Raw genomic sequence first — 19,205 nt, 5'->3', positions numbered from 1 at the left:
CACACACATGCACACACACACACATATACACTATATATTTATACCTTCACATATACAAGTCATATACACACCATAGACCATACATACTATACTCACAGGCTCATACACACCACTCACATCATAATACAGTCTTATACATCAAACACACACACATACACACGCACCCATACATGCACACACACATAACACACATGCACGCATACATGCACATGCACACACATACACAGACATGCACACACACACACGCACGCACCCATACATGCACATGCACATAACACACATGCACACATACATGCACATGCACACACATACACAGACATGCACACACACACACACACACACACACACACACGTGTGCGCAGTCTTGCAGAGAAACTGCCAGTCTAGAATGTTAGAGAAGAACAAAAAGAGAAAAACAGTTCTTCCCTGTGCCTGGAACCATGACACAACATCATGCAGCTTGCAGTGTAAACGCATACAACCTGGGTTTTCACACTCAAACTGAAAGCCTACTGCAGTGTGGTACACAGACCCTTGGAGCTTCCAGGCACCCGTCAAAAGCAGTTGAAAATCCTTTCTGGAAAAATCCTTTATTCACCTAGGTTTCAAAGAACTTCCACAAAGTTCCAAGGAAAATAACCAGCTCCCTGTTAGCACAAGACCATCAAAGACCCAAAGAAACAATGACATGATCAGGAGTCAGCAGAAACTATGGTGTCAGACTGCACAATGGCAGGTGGTGCAACATCAGACACCAAGCACAAAATGGCTGCTTGAGAAAAGATGCATCCATTCTCCTAAAGATGAAGATCTGAGAGTCGGAATTTAAGTCAAGGAGGAAGAGTCCAAGGTGATTAGATGTCAGAAGGGACATTGATGAGTAAGAACATGACTGTGAAGAAATTAGCCTAGCTCAGGGTAAAGGAGGGGAAGTAACTCAGGTGATTCTGAACACTAGAGATGGCGTAAGATTGGCACAGACATCTTGTTGGCATTAGGGAGAAGAGGGAGAGGTGGGCAGAGCTAACCCTGAAAGATTTAATGGCCCCTTGCAGTCACGAGGAAGACAGAGGCTGGAGACGGCTTGAGTAGGATAAGCAGGAACAACCCACATGGGGTGTGTCACAGAAATCCGCAGCCCGCCAGAGACAAAGTGGGAGAAGTCACCAGGGCAAGGAGACCAACAGTCTGGTGCCGAGTTAGGGTCAGGGGAGGCCACAGCCTGGTTGGCGGCCGCAGCAAAGAGGCCAGAGACAGAAGTCTTCACAGGGCTGAAAGGAAGGAGCTGCTGGCCGGGACGAGCTTTCCAAGGCAGGAGAAGGAAAGACCCGTAATGAGCAAAGCGGGGCACTTGTGGACACTCCTTGTATAGCATTGTTAAGCCTGCCACATGGGTGGCATAGGCCATGGCTGTCATCTGCCCATCTCTCCTGGGATGACAGACTCCTGTTCCCTGGTGACACTCTATGAGACAGTGCACCCTCCTCCAATCTTAGCAGGCACCGATGCCTTCCCTTCTCCTGTGGGTGACAGCAGGTGTCTCCACAGTAGCTACAGCCGGAAATGACAGGTGTGGGGTCGGAGGCAGGGGGCCTTTATGGCTGCCTTTCGCCTGGGGATTTGTTTGAACGGACCCATATAGATCCGGACCCAGGCTTCTGCCTTCATATGGAGAGAGCATATTCTTCAAGTGGCTTCCGGCGGGGGGGAGGGGGATCTTGCCACTGGTGTGGACACTTGGATGTGTGATCAGACCTCTTTGGAGCAAGGCTGTCAAGGGATGCCTTTAGCTTCTGTTGTATGGTATCATCTTTCCAAGGCCACACCCTTCTCAGAAGGTCCCACATCCAATGACAAATTAGCAGACCAGTCCTAGACATGCCCCAAGGTCTGTAACATTGTTCTCTGATGCTACACTTGGAGTGGGCAAGACTGTGAGTATCCGGTAATTTCTGGCCAGGAGCTTAAGAGCAGCTGTGCGACCCAGATCCTTTGATCCGCCTCTCTGTATGGCCAACAGTGTCAGGCATCAGAGCCAGAAATGGCCCAAGAACTCTCTAGTCGTGTTCTCCTTTCCTCAAGGGACTGAGGTGTCCCTCATGGCATAGGCTGCTGTGACCAAGCAAAATGGGCTGTGAGGCTCCCACCAGGGGGAGGGATTACATGATACCAGCTTCCCTTGAGCACCAAATTAAAGAGGCAGGGTATGGGGTCACCTCTTTCTTAGACCAGTGACGAACCTCTCGAAGCTCCAACTTGCCCTGCAGGCGGAGCAAGCTGTGTGTTGTCCTGGTCAGTTCCCTGGCCAATGTGTCGTTGGCCTTCTGCATGTGCTCCAGCTGTTGTCGAAGGAGGGTGTTTACTTGGGAAAGGCCCATGCTCCTAAATGAACAAAACCCACAGCCTTATATGTGGTGACTTCTCAAAGAGGCACACAAGAGTCCAGGACCCTCAACCAAGGAGTTTAAATGGAGTTCTGGGCCCACCGATCTCCACTTAGCACAGCCTCAGCTCTGCTCCCAAGCATCACTGATCGGCCTGCAATGAGACCTCCATGGGGCCAGCACCAGGAGGACTCTTCTCAGAACCAGCTCTGCGTCATCTTTCTTTCCTCAAAATCCTATTTCCCCAAACTTCCTCACCCCTAGCCACTCCTCTGCCTTCCAAGAAGAAAAAGAAATTTACAGGGTCCAGGAGGCTCAAAGGGAGCCTCAGAGGGGCAGGCCGGCAGAAGCTGGGCGTTTCTGGGCGTCAGGCCCTTTGAGAGATGCCAGAGATCCTGTACAGCTTTTCAAGCATCAGGCTTCCCTGGGACCATTCTTCCCTCAAATGGGTTTTCAAAATGCTTTTCAGCATTTTCTCCCTCTGCCCAGATTCCTGGAGGGTAGGCCAACCACAGGATGTTAGTGATGGCGAGATGGGTCAAGTGAGGCTCATGGGCTGTTCCCGGGCCTGGGGTGTGGTGCAATCTTGCCAAGTATGAACAAAAGGGCCTGTTGACATCAGACAGGCTTGAGTCCAAGAGTTCTGGAGTTGCGGTCAGGGTGGTAAGGAGAAGCCAGGGAAGGGCACCCAGGATTGTGTCTGCCAGTGGTCCTTGGTTGACTGTGGTAACCCACCACCAGCAGTGATGGCCAGCCAGTACCCCGTGTGAGCGTCCTGATACCACACTCGGGGGGTGAGGTCAGGGAGCCCTTGGCAATGGCTGTGCCTTGGGAGGCTGCCCACTGGCCCAAACCTATTCTTGGAGGGAATGACAGATTTCTCCCTCAGCTGCTCTAGGCATGACATTGATGCTCCTGTCTCCATGCTATGGGGATGCACACTGAAGGATGTGGGCAGAGGACAAGGCTGTCTCTAAGGCCAGCTCTCACTTGCTGGTGGGCTCTCCTGAGTATCCTCAATGATCCCAACGCTGGGACATTATGGGGTCAAGCCTCTCTGATATCTTTGCTCCCGGCACTCAGAAGTAAAGATAAATCATTACTGAGGAGACTAGAAAGAGTCCCACTCACCCAGCATCCCCTGGTCTGTGACGCCAGGCGGGGAAAGGAGTCTGTTGCCCACTCTGCAGACTGCTCTTTCTCTCCCTTCTCACCCACCCTGGCCCTGAGGGGCGGGCAGGAAATCGTGAGTGAGGGTATGGGAGTTTTACTTGCCACTGACCCTTCCCTCCCCCCAGGTTATCTTCCCTGTGCTAGTTTTCTCAGGCAACCTTAACTCAGGATAGCTCCGATGGGTTGGGTGAGGCGTAGTGGGGGTCTGCACCCCCTGCAGCCCCGAGCGCTTGCCCACCAGGCCTCACCTCTGCTGTGAGGCCTCCAGCCGGCTAAGAGCCTCCTCCAAATCCATGCTGTGCTCCAGCTCTGACTTCCGAAGCCGGGCCTCAGCGGTATCCAGGCGGGCCTGCAGCTGGGAAGGAGTGTGAGCTTACCTGGTCTACGTCGCCCTAGTCAGCCAGGTATGACATGAAACCCACCCTGGGCAGAGGCAGGATACGGGGTCTCCCAGGAGCCTGTTCACCCCTGTAGGCCTGGTGGCCTACAGAGAGGGGGAGAGGGAGGAGTTGCTGGCTGAGTGGAGGCTTGGATTCCATTGGGCCTGGGGGAGGTGGTGGGATCAGCAGGGGGCAGGGCTCTGGGGGTTCCTAGAGACATTTCAGTTACAGGTTAGTAAACTGAGGCACTATTGTCCCCAGTGGCTGGGGCAGTCAAGATGTCAGCCACATAAGGGGTAAGGTAGGCAGCTGAAAAGCAGGCTCTCCATGTCTCCATGGGGCAGGAAACTGGACCCCTCTGGCCTGGCCTATTTCCCAAGCTGCACCTCTCATCTCAATCCTCCTCCTTAGCAGGTCGGAACTTATTCACATGGGTGTCAAGCCCCCTTGCTACCAACACAGAGCATTATCCCAAGGGGCTAATGTGGGATTCAGGACATCACATCCAAGGCCTACTGCCCATAGCCACCCAGCCGTTATTACTACATGGGGGATCTGAACCTAGGATGTCACGGAATCAAGGAAGTCTTGGGAGGAAGGTACAAAGAGTAGGGGGATGGGGATGGGACCCAGGAGTGTCTGATGGCCAAGGACCTGCTTCTCAGCCACCAGCAATGGGACAGTTGGGGTCAGAGGTCTCCAATTATAATGGCTTGTAGTGTCACCTGGAGAGGTCATGCTGGACCCCAAGACCCTCACCCCATTCCACCCGTGTGCTGGAGCGTGATTTGGGGCAGGGTCTCCCAGCAGCCTCTCTAGCTGGCTGCGAGCTGAGCTCTGACTCATGGTTTATTAGTTTGTGAATCTTTGGAAGGCCTTCTGTGGCTTCTAATCCCCGAAGTCCATTCCCAGCATCTCCCGCCCTGTGCTAGGAAGAGTCTCTATCCCAGAATGCACCACAGCAAGAGCAGACTCTTGAGCCATGATAAGGGGGGTCCTCGCACTCTCTCTTAGAGGGACTCTTTGGGTAGGGGGCTGAAGAAAAAGGCATGTCCCATAGAGTGGTATGGTGGGAAGGGCAGCAGAGAGCTGGGGTCCGTTGGCAGGTGGGCACCTCAGGGCTAGTGTGATTGCACTAGGAACTCTGCTAGGACCCTCAGGTAGGCAAGGCCAGGCCTCGGGGTTTCCACAGGTTACATGCTATAGAAAGAGCAGATCTGGGCCAGCACTGGTTCCAGGCATGGCTCTATGACCTAAGGGCAGTGGGTCTCCACGTTCCTCATGCTGTGACCTTTAATTGAGTTCCTCATGTTGGGATGACCCCCCCCCCACCATAAAATCATTTTCACTGCTAATTCATAACTGTAATTTTGCCACTGTTGTGAAGCATAATGTAAATATCTGAAACATGGGAGGTCTGGTCCCAAGTGGTTTTCCTTCGACCCACAGGATGAGAACCATTGCCTTAGGGGACCATTGGCCAGAGGTGAGCCTTGATGTTCTCATTTGTCCTGCCACACGGAGCTCAGGTTGGTCCCATAGATGCTGGGGGATCAGAACCCCACCACCACCACCACCACCACCACCACCACCACCCCATGGTTGTTCTCACTTATCTTGTGCCTACCGTGCCTGGTTCTGCCTGTGAAGGTCGTGTGACTCAGAGAGGACAATGCATGAAAGGGCTCTGGCCTAGACACCACCTTCACCTTCTGCCCGAGTTTCTCTAGCTCACTGACATCCCTGAATAACCTCTGGTTGAAGCCTATGCCTCAGAGGCGACCTCTCCTCCTCCCATTCTGAGGCCTGGCTGGTGACCAGAGGCTGTAGTGCATGTGAGAAAGGCCAGGGGGCTGGACCTACAGGCTCTGCCCTGGTTTGGGGGCCAGTCCTTCCTAGCTTTCTCCCCTGTTCAGGAGCTGGCTTTGTGGTTGTAATTGGTAAGGCCTGGACCAGTGGGTCATCACTGACCAGGCCACCCCACAGGGAACCTGGAGCAGATGAGAGACAACCATCTGAGGGGGACATATCCTGCTTCACCTGCTGACCTCTAGCCTCCTTTTCCCCATCTGTTGTCCAGTGTCCTGAGGCCAGCTGATGGGTCCACAGCAATGATCACCAGTTTTGAAGGATGATCCCCAGTAAGGGCTGGGCTGGGCTGTGCACACTGCTGTAGGTACCAGCTGCACACTCACCCTCTGGCTGACCATGTGACACCTGTTAGCCACCTGCACACTCACCCTCTGGCTGACCATGTGACACCTGTTGGCCAGCTCCTCCCGCTCAGCATCTGCCTGGGCCAACAGGTCCTCCAACCGAGTCAGCTCTTCTTGCAGGAGCTCACTCTCTTCCTGTGCGTGGGTTGTAGTAGCTGGCAGTCCCCTCAGTCCTGTGGGTACAGCATTCAGATCAGGCCCTGCCCAAACAACTAGAAGAGGCCATGAGGAACGTCACTTCCTCTCCTGTGACCGAGCACCCTCCCATCCCTAGTACCTTTGGTCAATATCTTTAACCCCATCGATCCATGGCCAAGCCAAGTCTCTACCAATTAAAACATGGGGGGGGGACACTGGGTGCCATCACACCATGTCTGGAGCAGGAGTGGGGCTGCTGCTTCAGGCTAGCGGGGCCCTGCCCACAGAAAGAAGCTGCTTTTTCAAACATGCAGTGATGTTTCTCAGTCCTTTCCCAGGGCCCAGCAGCAGCCTGGAGCCATTAGGCGATAGATCAGACGGACCGTTACAACACAAAGGAGTCACCAGACCCCTGCAGAAGTGACTGGTGAGCTCGGCTGGTGATTAGGGAGCCTGCCTACTATTTGGCCTCCATGCAGGGATTGATCCTTTTGGAACCTGTTCCTGCAGTGCATTGATAAGGAAGCTATGCACATGGGGCCTAGATGAGAGACAAAAGCAAAACTCAGGATGTTCCTGTCAACCTTTAGGGCTTTTCACTATGGTGAAAAAAAAACAAAGATGAGTAAAACCAGGACACGGGTGGCGTAACAGTGTCACAAGCGCTGAGGTCAGCTCCATCTGGCAGTGATAAGTCTTGTAGTTAACAACATGACTCCTGAGGACCCAATGAAGAGAGGGTGGTTGGGAAAAAGGGGGCTAGGAGAGTCTGGGATGGGTAGCCAAGGGTCACAGGATAGTCTAATTGCATGGCTTCCTAAGGCCAGGCTCCATGTGCTGTGTGAGGCCAAGGCCAGGCTCTATGTGCTGCTGCTGTAAGGTTCCCCTGCTGCCTGAGATATCTTAGCACCATCACCTGAGAGTGGCTCCTCGCTCAGGCTGCTCGACACAATCTCTCGGATACGGGCTGGCACAGGAGTAGGTAAAGCCTGCTGGCCTTCTCCACGCACTGTTAGCGCCCGGTCTTCCCTTCTGGCCATGGGGCTCAGGATGGTGTCTTCCAACTTCTGAAAAACACCCCGGAGCCCTGGTTCTTATAGGCCCAGGACAACTCGCAGGCCCCTCACGCAAGCCCGTTGTTGTCAGTGGGAGCCACCACGAGGTCACTTCGACATAGCAAAGCGTCCTGAAGATGGCAGAGTGGGGACAGGCTGGTCACTCAGGTCACACGCCTTAGTGTCTCCATCTGTGGGGTGGGATTGTGCCAGTCCCTGGCAATGCTTTGGCAAACACGAGGAAGTCAAGAGAATGGGTATTTGAAAGGACTCCTGACCAACGTCAGCAGAGCTCAACTCTAAGCAGGCTGTGCTGTGTCCTGGGCCAACTCTTCATGCCAGCCTCTCTGGGATGACCAGAGCAGGTGCCTTTGTGTCTGCCCACAGAAAAACCCTCCACTGCCTGCCCAACCTGGAACAGTTTGGCTCAAACCCTGCCCAGTGATCACAGGCCTGAGGAGGGAAGGGGAGGGAAAGGGACACTACAGGTAAAGGAGGGAGAGCCCAGCCCCTGTTCTGAGCAGCCCATCCGTCATAAGGGGTGTGCTGGACCCTGTGAGGCTTGAAAGGCACAAGAGGATAAAGGTCAGCAGAGGGTGCACGGTTCTGAGAGCAGCTCTGAGATGTCCCCTTCAGGTTACCCCAGAGGGGAGCTAGAGTGGCCCACTTTCTTGGTGGGTCCTGAGCTAGTGTGCTGTCAGGAGGGAAAATCACATGGATCCAATGTTAGAATAGCATCCTGGAGTCCTGGAGAGACAAATCATAGGGGCCTGGCTCTGTGAGGGATCTGACTCAGAGTAAGCACCTTCCAGTGTTATGAATGCTAACATGGAGGACGGAGTTGTAAGCACTCTTCATGGTTTCCTCCCAACAAACTAGGCTGTTGAGGGCTAGGAGATTTGATTTTGACAGTAGTCACTCTTCCCTTGTGCCTGGCTGCCTTGAACAGAGAGCCATGAAACTACCAGCCCCATTCTTGGCAACCAGCTGGATGGATATCGTGGTCGTCCAGCTGCTGCGAACATCTCCATAAGCTACCCCATGGCTGCTAGGAACAGCACAAGCTGGGGTGCTGGGGCTGCCATTCCTGTTTTGGGAGCCTTGTACTGGTGTCGGCTACTCTAGATGATCTGCACAGATGTGAGCAAACTTCACTTGGGGCAGGACAGCCTCGTGAACGGATGACATCACTCGCTCGTGAGCACTTTCTTTAGCAACTCAACAAAAAGCCTGCAGCTTGAGCAGCGTGGGGTCTGTAGTTGGCTGACCACAAAGCATGTGGTGCCTTTTCCAGATATCTAAGCAGCTTGCTGCTCGCTGCTTTCGGGGTAGTGCCCTCTCCTGTGTGCGGCACTCCTGTGTTGCAACATCAGACCCAATAAAAACCTCCTTTTGAATGGCTTGTTTGTCCACTTGTGGTCTTTATCATGACTGAGGCAGCCTGGGCTGGTTGTATGAATTGGAGACAAGATCCCGAGTTTCCAAGTCTTAGCAAAAGTAGCAGCAGTTGCTTTAAAGGGTCCTAAGGTGTCGTGGGAAGCTAAGAACCCTGACATCTGAAGCTATGAGCATATATATATATATATATATATATATATATATATATATATATATATATGAGAGCAACTGAGAGCAGAAGCTGAGAAGTTAAGAAAAGCCCAATGAAGCTGAAACTCAGTGAGAGCCAAAGGCAGAGCCTAGACTATAGGGACTGCAAGCCCCAGAAGAATTTGGGAGAACTACTGAGGGTTTCAGAGGCAAGAGTCTTGGTGCCTAGAACTGAGGATACTGACAAGTTCTCTGAGCCCAGAGCACTAGACCTCTGCCTCAAGCACCCCAAGCCATACGTTTCTGGCTTTAAAAGCTCAGAGCCATATAAGTCTCTCGATCTCAAGGCTTAGTGCTATAGGCCCCTGGCTTTGGAAATTCAGGTTGTACATCTAAAACTCAAGGTCACCTACACCATGGGAGCGCCTTCTTTCCCACTGATGATTCCCACCCAGACACGGTCTTTAGGGTCTCAGATTCTCTGAAGGATTATTGTTGGGGAAGGCACATGTTTTGGGGAAGGAATGAGCCTGAGATAAAGACCTCGTCAGGTCTATGTCAGCAGGGAACTTCTAGGTATAGGATTGCGAGTTGAGGATTAAGAATAGCATGTGCTATTCTGTGCATGGAGGATGTTAGAATTTGAAGGCAGTGGTTTAATGACCTGTAACTAATGCCAGGGTTCCCCACTCCCTAAGCTTTCCAGGACAGTAGCCATGGTTCTCTTCCACAGTGGGACTCCCCAAATCCCTTTCCCACCCAGAGTCCCTTCAGGTGATGCTCAGGAGCCTCCTGACTCCCAGCTCACGGGAAGACCTTTTCTAGTCTGCAGCTCTACTGGTCCTGACTCCCAGGCCTGGGCTGGTGGGGAGGCCCTGCTTCTCCAGGCACCCCGCTATTCTTACCCATTCCTCCCCACTGTAGCTAGGCCTTTCCCCACTCTGAATTCTGAATGTCTCTGTGGAGATAAGCCATGGCGTTCACCTAGTTATCCTAAATGTATCAATTCCTCTCTTAAGCTGGCCAGACTGGAGTCACTCCAATATCCAGATTCTGCAAGGCTCTGGACAGGGCCTACCCTGGTCCCTGGGAGCCCTGCAAATGTCAGACGCTGCAAGTGAGTGAGCCCAGAGCCTGGTTAACCTACCCCTTCAGGCTGGGGAAAGACTTAACTTTCTCCAAGGCTTTGCATTTAACTCCCCTAGGTGGTCTTGGTAAGGTGCCCTCACTTCTCTTTCCTCCAGAGGACCTCCCAGTCTTGCTCTGAGTGGGTGGTAAACAGCCTTCCTTGGGTGCAGCGGCTCCACTAGTGAGGAGCACGGCTCTCCTTTCTACTTCCTCCCTGGCCAGGCAACTCTGGGTGCTCAGACCACCAAGGCCGCTGCTGCCCTTTTAAGAGTTAGAGCGGGAAGGACCCAGCCATTGCTACCCGAGCCTCCTGTTTTGCACAGGGGGAAACTAAGGCCTAGTCCCGTAGCGAACAGAACCCTAGGTCCCCCAGATTAAAAGACATGATGCTGGCTCCATTCAGAGGTTCCCTCCAGGCCGGAAGGACCCTGCCTCCCCTCCCTCCTCTCCCCGGAGCATCAGCGGCGCCACCCGCTAACGGGAAAGCAGCGGCGCAGCACAAACTTGACTCATTCCTAACGTTTACAGAGGGTCACTTATTAGCCGGGACGTCCCGAGAGGCGCTGGGGGCGTAATAGGTTCCAGCTGTGGCCCGGTGCCTGCGATGGGTCGACGCCCAGCCAGAGCAGGAGGGGTGCGGAGGGGGAGCGGGAGGGGCGCGTCCCTGGCAGCCAGCCCTCCCCTCCCGCCTCCAGTCCCCTGCGCACGGGAGGATTGCAAGCGAGGGCTGCCCCGCCTCCACGCAAATGGCGCGGGGGAGGGGCGCGGGGCTCCGCTACAACGTGCAAGGAGGTCTGTGCTGACCCGGGCTTGGATCCCCTGGGATCCCGGAACCCAGGACCGCCTCCTTCCCCATAACCAAGTCAGGTCGTGGTGGGGAGTGGGGCTAGGGGGGTTTCCAGCATCTGCCTCGCAGGCTCTGTCCATTGCCCACCAATGGCTTCCCCGGCCTGGGTGGGTCACCATCTCTAGGGCCAGGGTCTTAACTATTTAGCCTGGGGAAAGTTGTAGCTCGGCAGTGGGACAGCCTCTGGGAGGGGGCTCGGATTGTGGGAAGGATACCAAGGCTGGGCAAAAGGGATCTCCATAGTCACTTTCCTAAAAGACCATATTCGTTACTTCCTACTGCACCCCTCCCCCCCGTGTGTGTGTTTTGGTCAGCCCGACCCATGCCAAACACCCTAGGGAGGCCAATGCCCCTGTCAGTAGCCTATGCATCTAGATCTTGCTCCAAATGGGTGTGTTGGAGGCTCAGTGGGGACAAACACCACTGCCTCTCACTTGGCTGTGGTCCTGTTGAGGGAGTCCTACCTAGGGAGACAGGCCTCTTTACCTCACCTTCTGTGTCAGAGCAGGACTCCTTTCTAAGAGAACTGAGGAGGGGCCCATGGTGCCTTCAACACACAGTGCACATAGATATGTCATGCCATCATCTGTGAAGTTAACTGGCTGCTCTATGTTCCTGTGGCCTAGGAACCTCACACTGCACTTTTGCCCTTGCCCGGAGACGGACTTGAGCGGGGAGTTCTGAGGGTGGGGTATGTCTCCTCCCCCATTGTGGATCTTGACTCAAACATTCGGGGGAGCAGCGGCTGTTGCCCATGGAGAAACTCAGCCCAGGGAAAAGGCTCCAGCCCTCAGAGTGTCTGTATCCAGGAAAAGAGCACTCTACAAGAATGGGCTCCGGTTTAGGGTCCCATCCTATCCCCAACCCTGCTCCACAGGCATGACCCTTCTATCTGTGTTCCTTCCAGATCTGGGGCGGGGATCACCCTGAAGGGAAATCCGGGCAACACTCAAGCACAACCACTAGTCAGGAAGGGCAGGGACCAATGGGAGCCCAGGCTCTGAGGTGCAAGACCTCTCCCAGTTCTCAGAGCTGCTGTCTAGGTTGGGTGGGAGGAAGTGTCAAGTGTACTCAGCACAAGGGGCTTTTTGAAGGGGTTGGCGTGTGTGAAAGGTGGGGTTATGGGGTGGGGGTGAAGATGCAGGGGTGGGGTGTCCTTTCATTGCTGCTTCAAACAGTGGGGACAGAATAGACCATTTAGATCTTCCCCCTCTTGGCCTAAAAGTCAGAGCCCAACTGGGCCTGGCAGGTACCAAAAGAGGTCCCCAGAGGTGAGCCCAGCACTCTCCTTCCAGGTTGCAGGTAGAGGAGAAAACAAAACAAACAAAACCCATTAAACTCTGTAGGGATACAATTGAGGTGGGGAGGGTTAGTGCCTGTTTTCCCAGCCAAACTAAACAGGAACCACGAGTGTGAAGTCCCAGCTGCTTCCCTCTCCCTGGAGTTAGTCCTTGGTGGACTTCCTGGGGTCCTCTTACAGAACCAGCAGCAGGCCCCTTCCCTAAAGCCCTGCAGGGTCTTCCTGTAGCAGGCATGGTGGGACACAGAGATAAAGAAGGCCAGTATGCAGACATGGAAAACACATGAGCTAATTCACCATCTCTTGTTCATGAGTATGACCACAGACAGGTGGACAGTCTAGGTCCTGGTCCCCAGGGGAGAGCAGAATGAGTTTAAAAAGGAGCCTGGCCCTTCTGGTAGAAAGAAAGGCAGGACTCACCCTACCTTCCAAATAAAGAACTCAGCAGCAAGCAATCAGGACAGCACTGCCAAACCTCTGTTTAAAATCTCTGAGGGAGAGGGATTCCATCAGACAAGCACAGTATAATATAACTTGGGTACTATCGCCGGGCCGGACTGGACTTGGTGGCTGATGTTGGGTAGAGAACCGTCCTACAACTCAGTTCAGGCCTGCTGCTAATGCTGCGAGCTGAGCTCCAACAGTGCCCTCGTGTGGCCCTTTCCAGTACTGCAGGAGGGCTGCCAGTTCTGCCCAAGTTCTGGAGCTGAGGTTGGGCTCAGGGTCTCCAACGTTACTGACAGTAAGAGAACTTGTGACAGTGTGTGAGTTGAGGCAGGGTAGGTGGGTTGAAGTGCCTTAGCACTATCCACGATCCAGGAGCAGATGTTTTAAGATATCTTGACTTAGAAACTGCCCTTCTTCCCCTGTGTGAGACTATTTGGGACTGAGACTCAACCCTGAGCTCCCAAACACGTATGTGGCTAGTTCCTGGATATCCACATCTCTAGACAGTCCCCTGACTGGCATGCACCTGGTTGGATGCTCATGGATTCTCCTGTACTCCTTCAGCGAACTAGTCTGGCCAAGAGCAGGCCCAGCTGGAGGCTCAGAGCACTTTGGCCTCCTGCAAAAGAGAGGGTTTGGTCAGGAAGTCTGATGGGCTCTCTAGCCAGTAATGTCTACTCCTGTGTTTGATGGGCTGCCTTTATAGCTACCTTGATTGATATCCCTCAATGCCCACTGTGCCTGCCAAGCTGGGGCATGGGGCATGCCCTTAGAGTGGAAGCTTGCAAAGTCATGAGGGGGCTGGATGTTGAAGCAGGGGGTGAAGATGAAGGGGACGACTTATCGGTCCACCCCTAGCACAATGCTTGGCACACAAACAGGCTCAGACAGATTCCCAGCACAAGTAATTGAAAGGCTTATTGGAACCGCCAGAGGTATGAATCACTAGCTACAACATGACTCACAGCAGGGACTGCTCAGCAGGGTGAGGATGCCGTCCGTCCTGTCTGCTCCTATGTCCTGACACCCACACAGGTTTCCTGGGGAAGGTGGCCAGTCTGCAAAGCAAGGCAAGCAAGGGCCCCGGATAAAGAACATGGATTGAGGAGGAAGTAGAGAGGGTGGTGGCTTGACAGGAGAGAAAACTGGAGCACCATTGCCAAGGCTTGGTGGCCTATCCAGTCGGTGCAGTGGCACCTGTGTCTGGACATGTGGCTCTGGGGACAGAGATAGTCAGCGTGCCCTTCCCTGGACGGCGTGTGATTAGCATTGAACCCAGGCCACACTTAGACCACCTCCTGCACTCCTGGGACCTCGTACCCTTGGTCTGTGGAGTGAGGCGTGACTTTGAAGGTGGAGTGAGAGAGGGGTCCCATGCAAGCTCCAGGATGACAAAGGTTGGGTGAGAGCTCTGGATCTTTCTGCCCACCGCCAAGACATCTGGTGATCTATACTTAAGTCCCTGGGGATTTAATCAGTAGTACTTACCTAGGAGGCACCCATGAAAGCCCTAATGAGGAGCTTGGTGTAGATACAGGGCTGAGACAGGCATGTACCTCAATGGGGTGCCCTGCCCCATACCAGCCATATTTCTCTGTAGATGCCTTGATCCACAAAGTAGATGTTTAAGTCACTGAAGCGGTGCCTGAATGTTGAGGGCTGTTTTGGCAGGTTACTGAGCTTGAGGAGACCTCAGATTTAATTGGCCAGTCACAGGTCAGAGGTCAGAGGTCAGAGGGTAGTCTATGATGGCATCTGAAGAGCTTCATCCCCATCCCATGAGGCTGAGTCCTAGCACTACCCCTGGGATGCTGACGTTAGAACAGGTGGATTGAGAGGGTTAAAGACTTGCCTGTCACCAGCAGCTGAGTGAGTGAAAACAGTTCCTACCGCTGAAGTCTTGCTTTAAACACAGAAGAAAGCAGGAAAATAAGGTGGCAATTCCTTAAAAGATTCGTGTAGAATTGAAGCTAGATCCCACAGCCCTTCTGTGGGACTCCACAAAAATGACACCAGAGACCCAGACGGATGGACCTGCACCCTGCTGATGGTGGTAGCATTGCTCACACTGGGGAAGCAGCTCAGTGGTCCACGCAGGGAAACCCAGTGAGCAGTGAACAGCGCATGGCCCACCCACAGGAGGGACTGCCACTCAGCCGTGCTGCAACATGGGAGGACCTTTGGGACACTGTGCTAAGTGAAATAAGCTGACAGATTCAGTTCAATTCACAGAAGGCCCCTAGAACGGTCAGAGGCACAGAGACGGCAAGCAGGCCGGTGGCATCCATGGCCTGGGGGAGTTGGTGCGTAATGGGGATGGCGGTTTCGGAAGATGAAAGGGCTCTGCGGCCGGATGCTGGTAATGTTTGAGAATAGTGCAAATGCTACTACTGAACTGCACACTTTAGGATAGGCGAGAGGGTGGTTTTTGTGTTATTTATATATTTTTGTGTAATTTTTTTTATTACAGCTTGAAAATTGAAGGAGGCTGAAAGTCAGCGCACACGTCTCAAATCAGATTGGCAACGCCACAGATTAAACACGAAGGAGAAATAAATACGTGGGTTGGTGAAATATAAGAACATAAAATCGAATGTGCCAGCTGTGTTTTGTCCACTTGACACAAACCTAGACATATCTGAGGAGGGGAGATCTTAACTGAGAGAATGCCTTTGTACGATTAGCCCTATGCCGATGATTGACACGGGAGGGCCCCGTGCGTCGGCAACACCCCTGGATTGGTGGTCCTAGATAATGTATGAAAGCTGACTGGGCAGGCCATTCAGGAGCACTTCCCCATGGCTTCTGCATCTGCTCCTGCCTCTAGCTTCCTTCCCTGACTTCCAGGACGATGGACTACAAGCTGTAATGCTTCTCCAAGTTGCTTTGGATCATGGTGTTTAATCACAGGAATAGACACCCTACGTAAGACAAGAACTGCATGTTACCTGCCAAGGAGATGAAGAAGCAGGTGCCACTCAGGGAGACCCCCTCATCCCCGGTTAGTCCAGCACTTTCTTGGACTTGAAGGTCTTGAGTTCTGGACGCTGTACTGGGAGGCAGAGGTGGCCGCTCTCCCTGCTTCAGGCCCCATGATATTAAAAGGACGGAAGCATTTGAGCCACTGCCTCTGTTCATGTCCTGCTGCTACGGCGAGGCTGGGCCTTGTACGGAAATGGGGGTTGTATAGCTCATGGGGCTGGACGCAGCGCCTCTCCTGGGCACTGGGAAGGTGTCTGGCTGTATCCCAACATGGCAGATGCTGTTGTGATGGATGGATGTGTGAAAGAACAGAGTTATATGGTGTATGGCAGGAAGGAGTCAGACAGCTCAGGAGCCAGATTCTCTGCCTTAAAAAAAAAAAACCCAACTCATTCTGGAGAGAAGCGGGGGCCAGAGAGAAGCACACCAGATCTTCTGGGGCCAGTGTCCCATGACCTAAACACTTTCCACTCTTCATCAACATCACTCCCTAGACTTCCAGCTCGTGAACCCTTTGGGGGTACATTCAAACCACACCCAAACCATAGCAACAGCCAACAGCAATAGCCAACAAATATGAAAATTTATAATGGACAAGTTCCCAGAAACTAGAACTTTACCCAAAAGAAACAGTTGGGAAAGTTCTACGCCATTAAAGCAACCAACTCAAGAGTGGGAAACGGTCCCACGCTACATCCCACCCGTCTTGGGTGCACTGTCAGTTCTGGGTCTGTGGGGATCCAGGAAGCTCCTCTTCCAGATGCACAGTGAGCCCCTCCTTTTGTGTGTAAGTTTACGGGGTCTTTGAACTCACCAAGACAATGTCTTACCCCTGGGGATCAATCTGACGGCTCCCAAGCCTGGTTTCCAATTCTAGCTCTCAAGTGGCCTGTTGGGGTGGGTACTCTGCGATACTGTGCAGTGGGGTGTGTGTGTGTGTGTATGTGTGTGTGTGTGTGTGTGTGTGTGTGTGTGTGTGTGTGTGTGCAAATGAAGCAAGAAGGGAAATCTGGCCCGAGGAAGAGAGATGTTGAGGAACTCTTCCAGGCACAGGGAGCAGATTGACGTCAAAGCCTTTGCTCCTGGTCTTGTGAGAGGCTTTCCCACTCAAGCTTTGCCCTTCTCTGAGTCTCCTAGTTCCCTGTATGTAGCCAGAGGAGCTGGAGGTCCCTGGAGTGCCACCACCAGTCTGATCGGGCTATCTGGGCATCTCATGGCGCCTGCCTGCTGCATGCTCACCTCACGTAATTGCACAGAGATCTCAATCACTGCTGTGCAAATAGCAGGTGTGGCTGGGCAGACAGAAAAGGCTCACCAGGGCTTTTAGATGATAGCTTCCCAGGGACAGTGGGAGTGGATGCAGGCAGAGGCCCCCCGACATCCATGCCCAGAGATGTTTGCACCATTCTGGGGTTCTACCTCAAGAACACAGGCAAGCACACGGCCACCCTCAAACCTCCGAGGAGCTAGCCAATCAGGTCCTTATAGGGTGAGGTATGCTCATCGTTGGGTGCTGGGCTGGGAGTGTTTTGTGTGCTGACCCTCTTTCTGAACCCATCACCAGCCTTGCTGTCATAGTTCAGCCTGAGACCCCTTTGGGTAGAAGTGTCAGGGTCTGCTCAGTACCCACCCAGGACACTCTCTTACCTCGCTGCATCAATTAACTTATTTTTTTAATTACATTTATTTACTTGTGTGTGTGGTTGGGGGTGTGTATGTGCCATAGTGTGTGTGTAGAGGTCAGAGGGTAAATTTACCATGTGACTCCCAGGGATCAAAATCAGGTCATCAGACTTGATGGCACCCACGGAGCCATCTCCACCCCAACTGACTTTAATCCTCCGTTTGCATCTTGGTCTGTCCTATGTGGGCAGATGTGTATGCCTATGCGCACGAAGACGCTAACAGGTTATTTAGCCACTTGGCACCGTCTGTGCGGTCACTCCTCTCAGGGGATCTGATGTATTGTTCACCTCGAACCACGTCAACCCCCCTGCAGCATGGCTTTGAGGGTCTGAGAGCTGGATTAATGAACACTCTGAGTTGACAGGTCCGTCTGGGGTACAGTGAGTCCCCAGTGGTCGGGGACTGTCTGGCTGGGGTGGCTGGATGATGACAGTGTAGGGGAAGCAAGATGTGGACTGACAAGTGGGTGAGTTTACAGGAATAGGGGATGCTGAGGGGGAGAGGGACACGGGGCTAGTTGTGTCCGAACTGTTTTTACATATAAGTTCTCTGAAGTTAGACGTGGGACTTCTGCAGTTTACAGAGTAGGTACTGGGAATATCTCCAAACGGGAGCCCCTCTTCTAAGCTCAGACTCAATCACTCCCATACCCGGCCCCTAAAACAGTGGAGCCCCCATCCCTGCCACCTTGGCGTGCAGGCTGCAAGCCCAGGCCTCCAGAGGGCTGCTGGCTTCCTGAGTTGCTTCGCCTGTCTGGAGAGCCACACTTCCACGTTCATATTCACACAGAGCACGTGCACAGAGAGAACGTGCTCCTGGGAGGGACAGCTGAACCCCTGCATGGCAGCGCCCTATCTAAAAGTGCTCTCAAGACCTGCTCTTGAGAGGGGTCAGGGAGGGGGCAGCCACTTCACTGACCTGGATCACGGTGTCCAGCCCCAGCTGAGACTGCTCAGTGGTGTCCCCATCTTCAGGATTGCTGGAACTGGAGCTCATCCTAGGCAAGAGCACAGGACCTGGGCTCCTCAGCACGACTCTTCCTTGAGCCACGACCTCCCAGTACCTTCCTCTGTGTGCCTCCCCACACCTGTGTGCAGTACCGGAGCCCCTGTGTTGGTTCTGTCCGGTTGAACTCACTTGCTCCCAGCTGCCCCACCTTGATTGTGGAGACCACATGCCAAACAAGCCCGAGAGTGTTGCTGTGGCAACCAGGACGCTGAGGGCCGAAGGCCCGGGTTTCCCTGGAAATAGGAGTAAGGGCTTGTTGTGAGGACTCAGGAACCCTGTTGCCTGAAGCCGTTTCCCTGGAGACCTGGAGTCAAGCTGACCTGAGGGAGGGACCAGCGCCTTCCCAGAGCCCCTGTTTACTGTGTAGGGAAACTGTTTGCTTGCTGATCACACCCAGGGGTGCAGACCACAAGCCCATTCAGGGTCACTAACTGACTTGGTTCAGATGTCCAAGAACTTTTTGATCAGTAGTGATATGTGTGTCACAGACGTCTAAGGATCAGGGAAGGACGAACCTTCCCTTCTAAGGTCTTCCTTTCTAGCAAAGTCTACATCCTCGCCCCTTGGCACCTGGCAGGTTAACCGCTCTGCAGTGCCCTACCTAGGCGGTACAGGTTGTGTCACTCCCCAGTTATCCTGTTGGTTCTGATCCGGTTCATAAACTTACCGATACGGCCTCTCAACCTACTTCGGAGACCTTCTGAACTCTGCTGCCATTTCCGTGCATTCATTCTGCAAGCCATGCATATGCATACAGATACGGAGATACTGTGTGCTATGTGAAGTCAACGTTTGCATCAGCAATTGAGATTGGAGCAAGAGAATCTGCCTTTACTTCGGGTCGGGCTCCCAGAGCAGGTGGGATTATATGTAAAATTTGTTATTGAAACTGCTGACCCTTGTATATTCTTTG

At 53.3% G+C, this 19,205-nt stretch overlaps 1 protein-coding gene across 1 annotated transcript in view; it reads right to left on the bottom strand.

Moving 5' to 3' along the window:
• Nucleotides 1-18,348, bottom strand: part of Crocc2 (ciliary rootlet coiled-coil, rootletin family member 2) — a 60,960-nt gene extending 42,612 nt beyond the window's left edge. The window contains exons 1-6 of the mRNA XM_032901668.1: nucleotides 18,203-18,348; nucleotides 7,202-7,358; nucleotides 6,876-6,890; nucleotides 6,178-6,308; nucleotides 3,806-3,912; nucleotides 2,241-2,382 (exon numbers count right to left, since the gene is read on the bottom strand). Coding sequence (XP_032757559.1) covers nucleotides 2,241-2,382; nucleotides 3,806-3,912; nucleotides 6,178-6,308; nucleotides 6,876-6,890; nucleotides 7,202-7,358; nucleotides 18,203-18,280 — 630 coding nt within the window. The 5' untranslated portion in view covers nucleotides 18,281-18,348. The remainder of the gene's footprint in view (nucleotides 1-2,240; nucleotides 2,383-3,805; nucleotides 3,913-6,177; nucleotides 6,309-6,875; nucleotides 6,891-7,201; nucleotides 7,359-18,202) is intronic.
• Between the last annotated feature and the right edge of the window lie 857 nt (nucleotides 18,349-19,205).

The sequence above is a fragment of the Rattus rattus genome, chromosome 4 (assembly GCF_011064425.1).
Source record: "Rattus rattus isolate New Zealand chromosome 4, Rrattus_CSIRO_v1, whole genome shotgun sequence".
Taxonomy (NCBI): domain Eukaryota; kingdom Metazoa; phylum Chordata; class Mammalia; order Rodentia; family Muridae; genus Rattus; species Rattus rattus.
The sequence above is the reverse complement of the archived record's forward strand: the minus strand, read 5'-3'. Positions and strand labels throughout refer to the sequence as shown.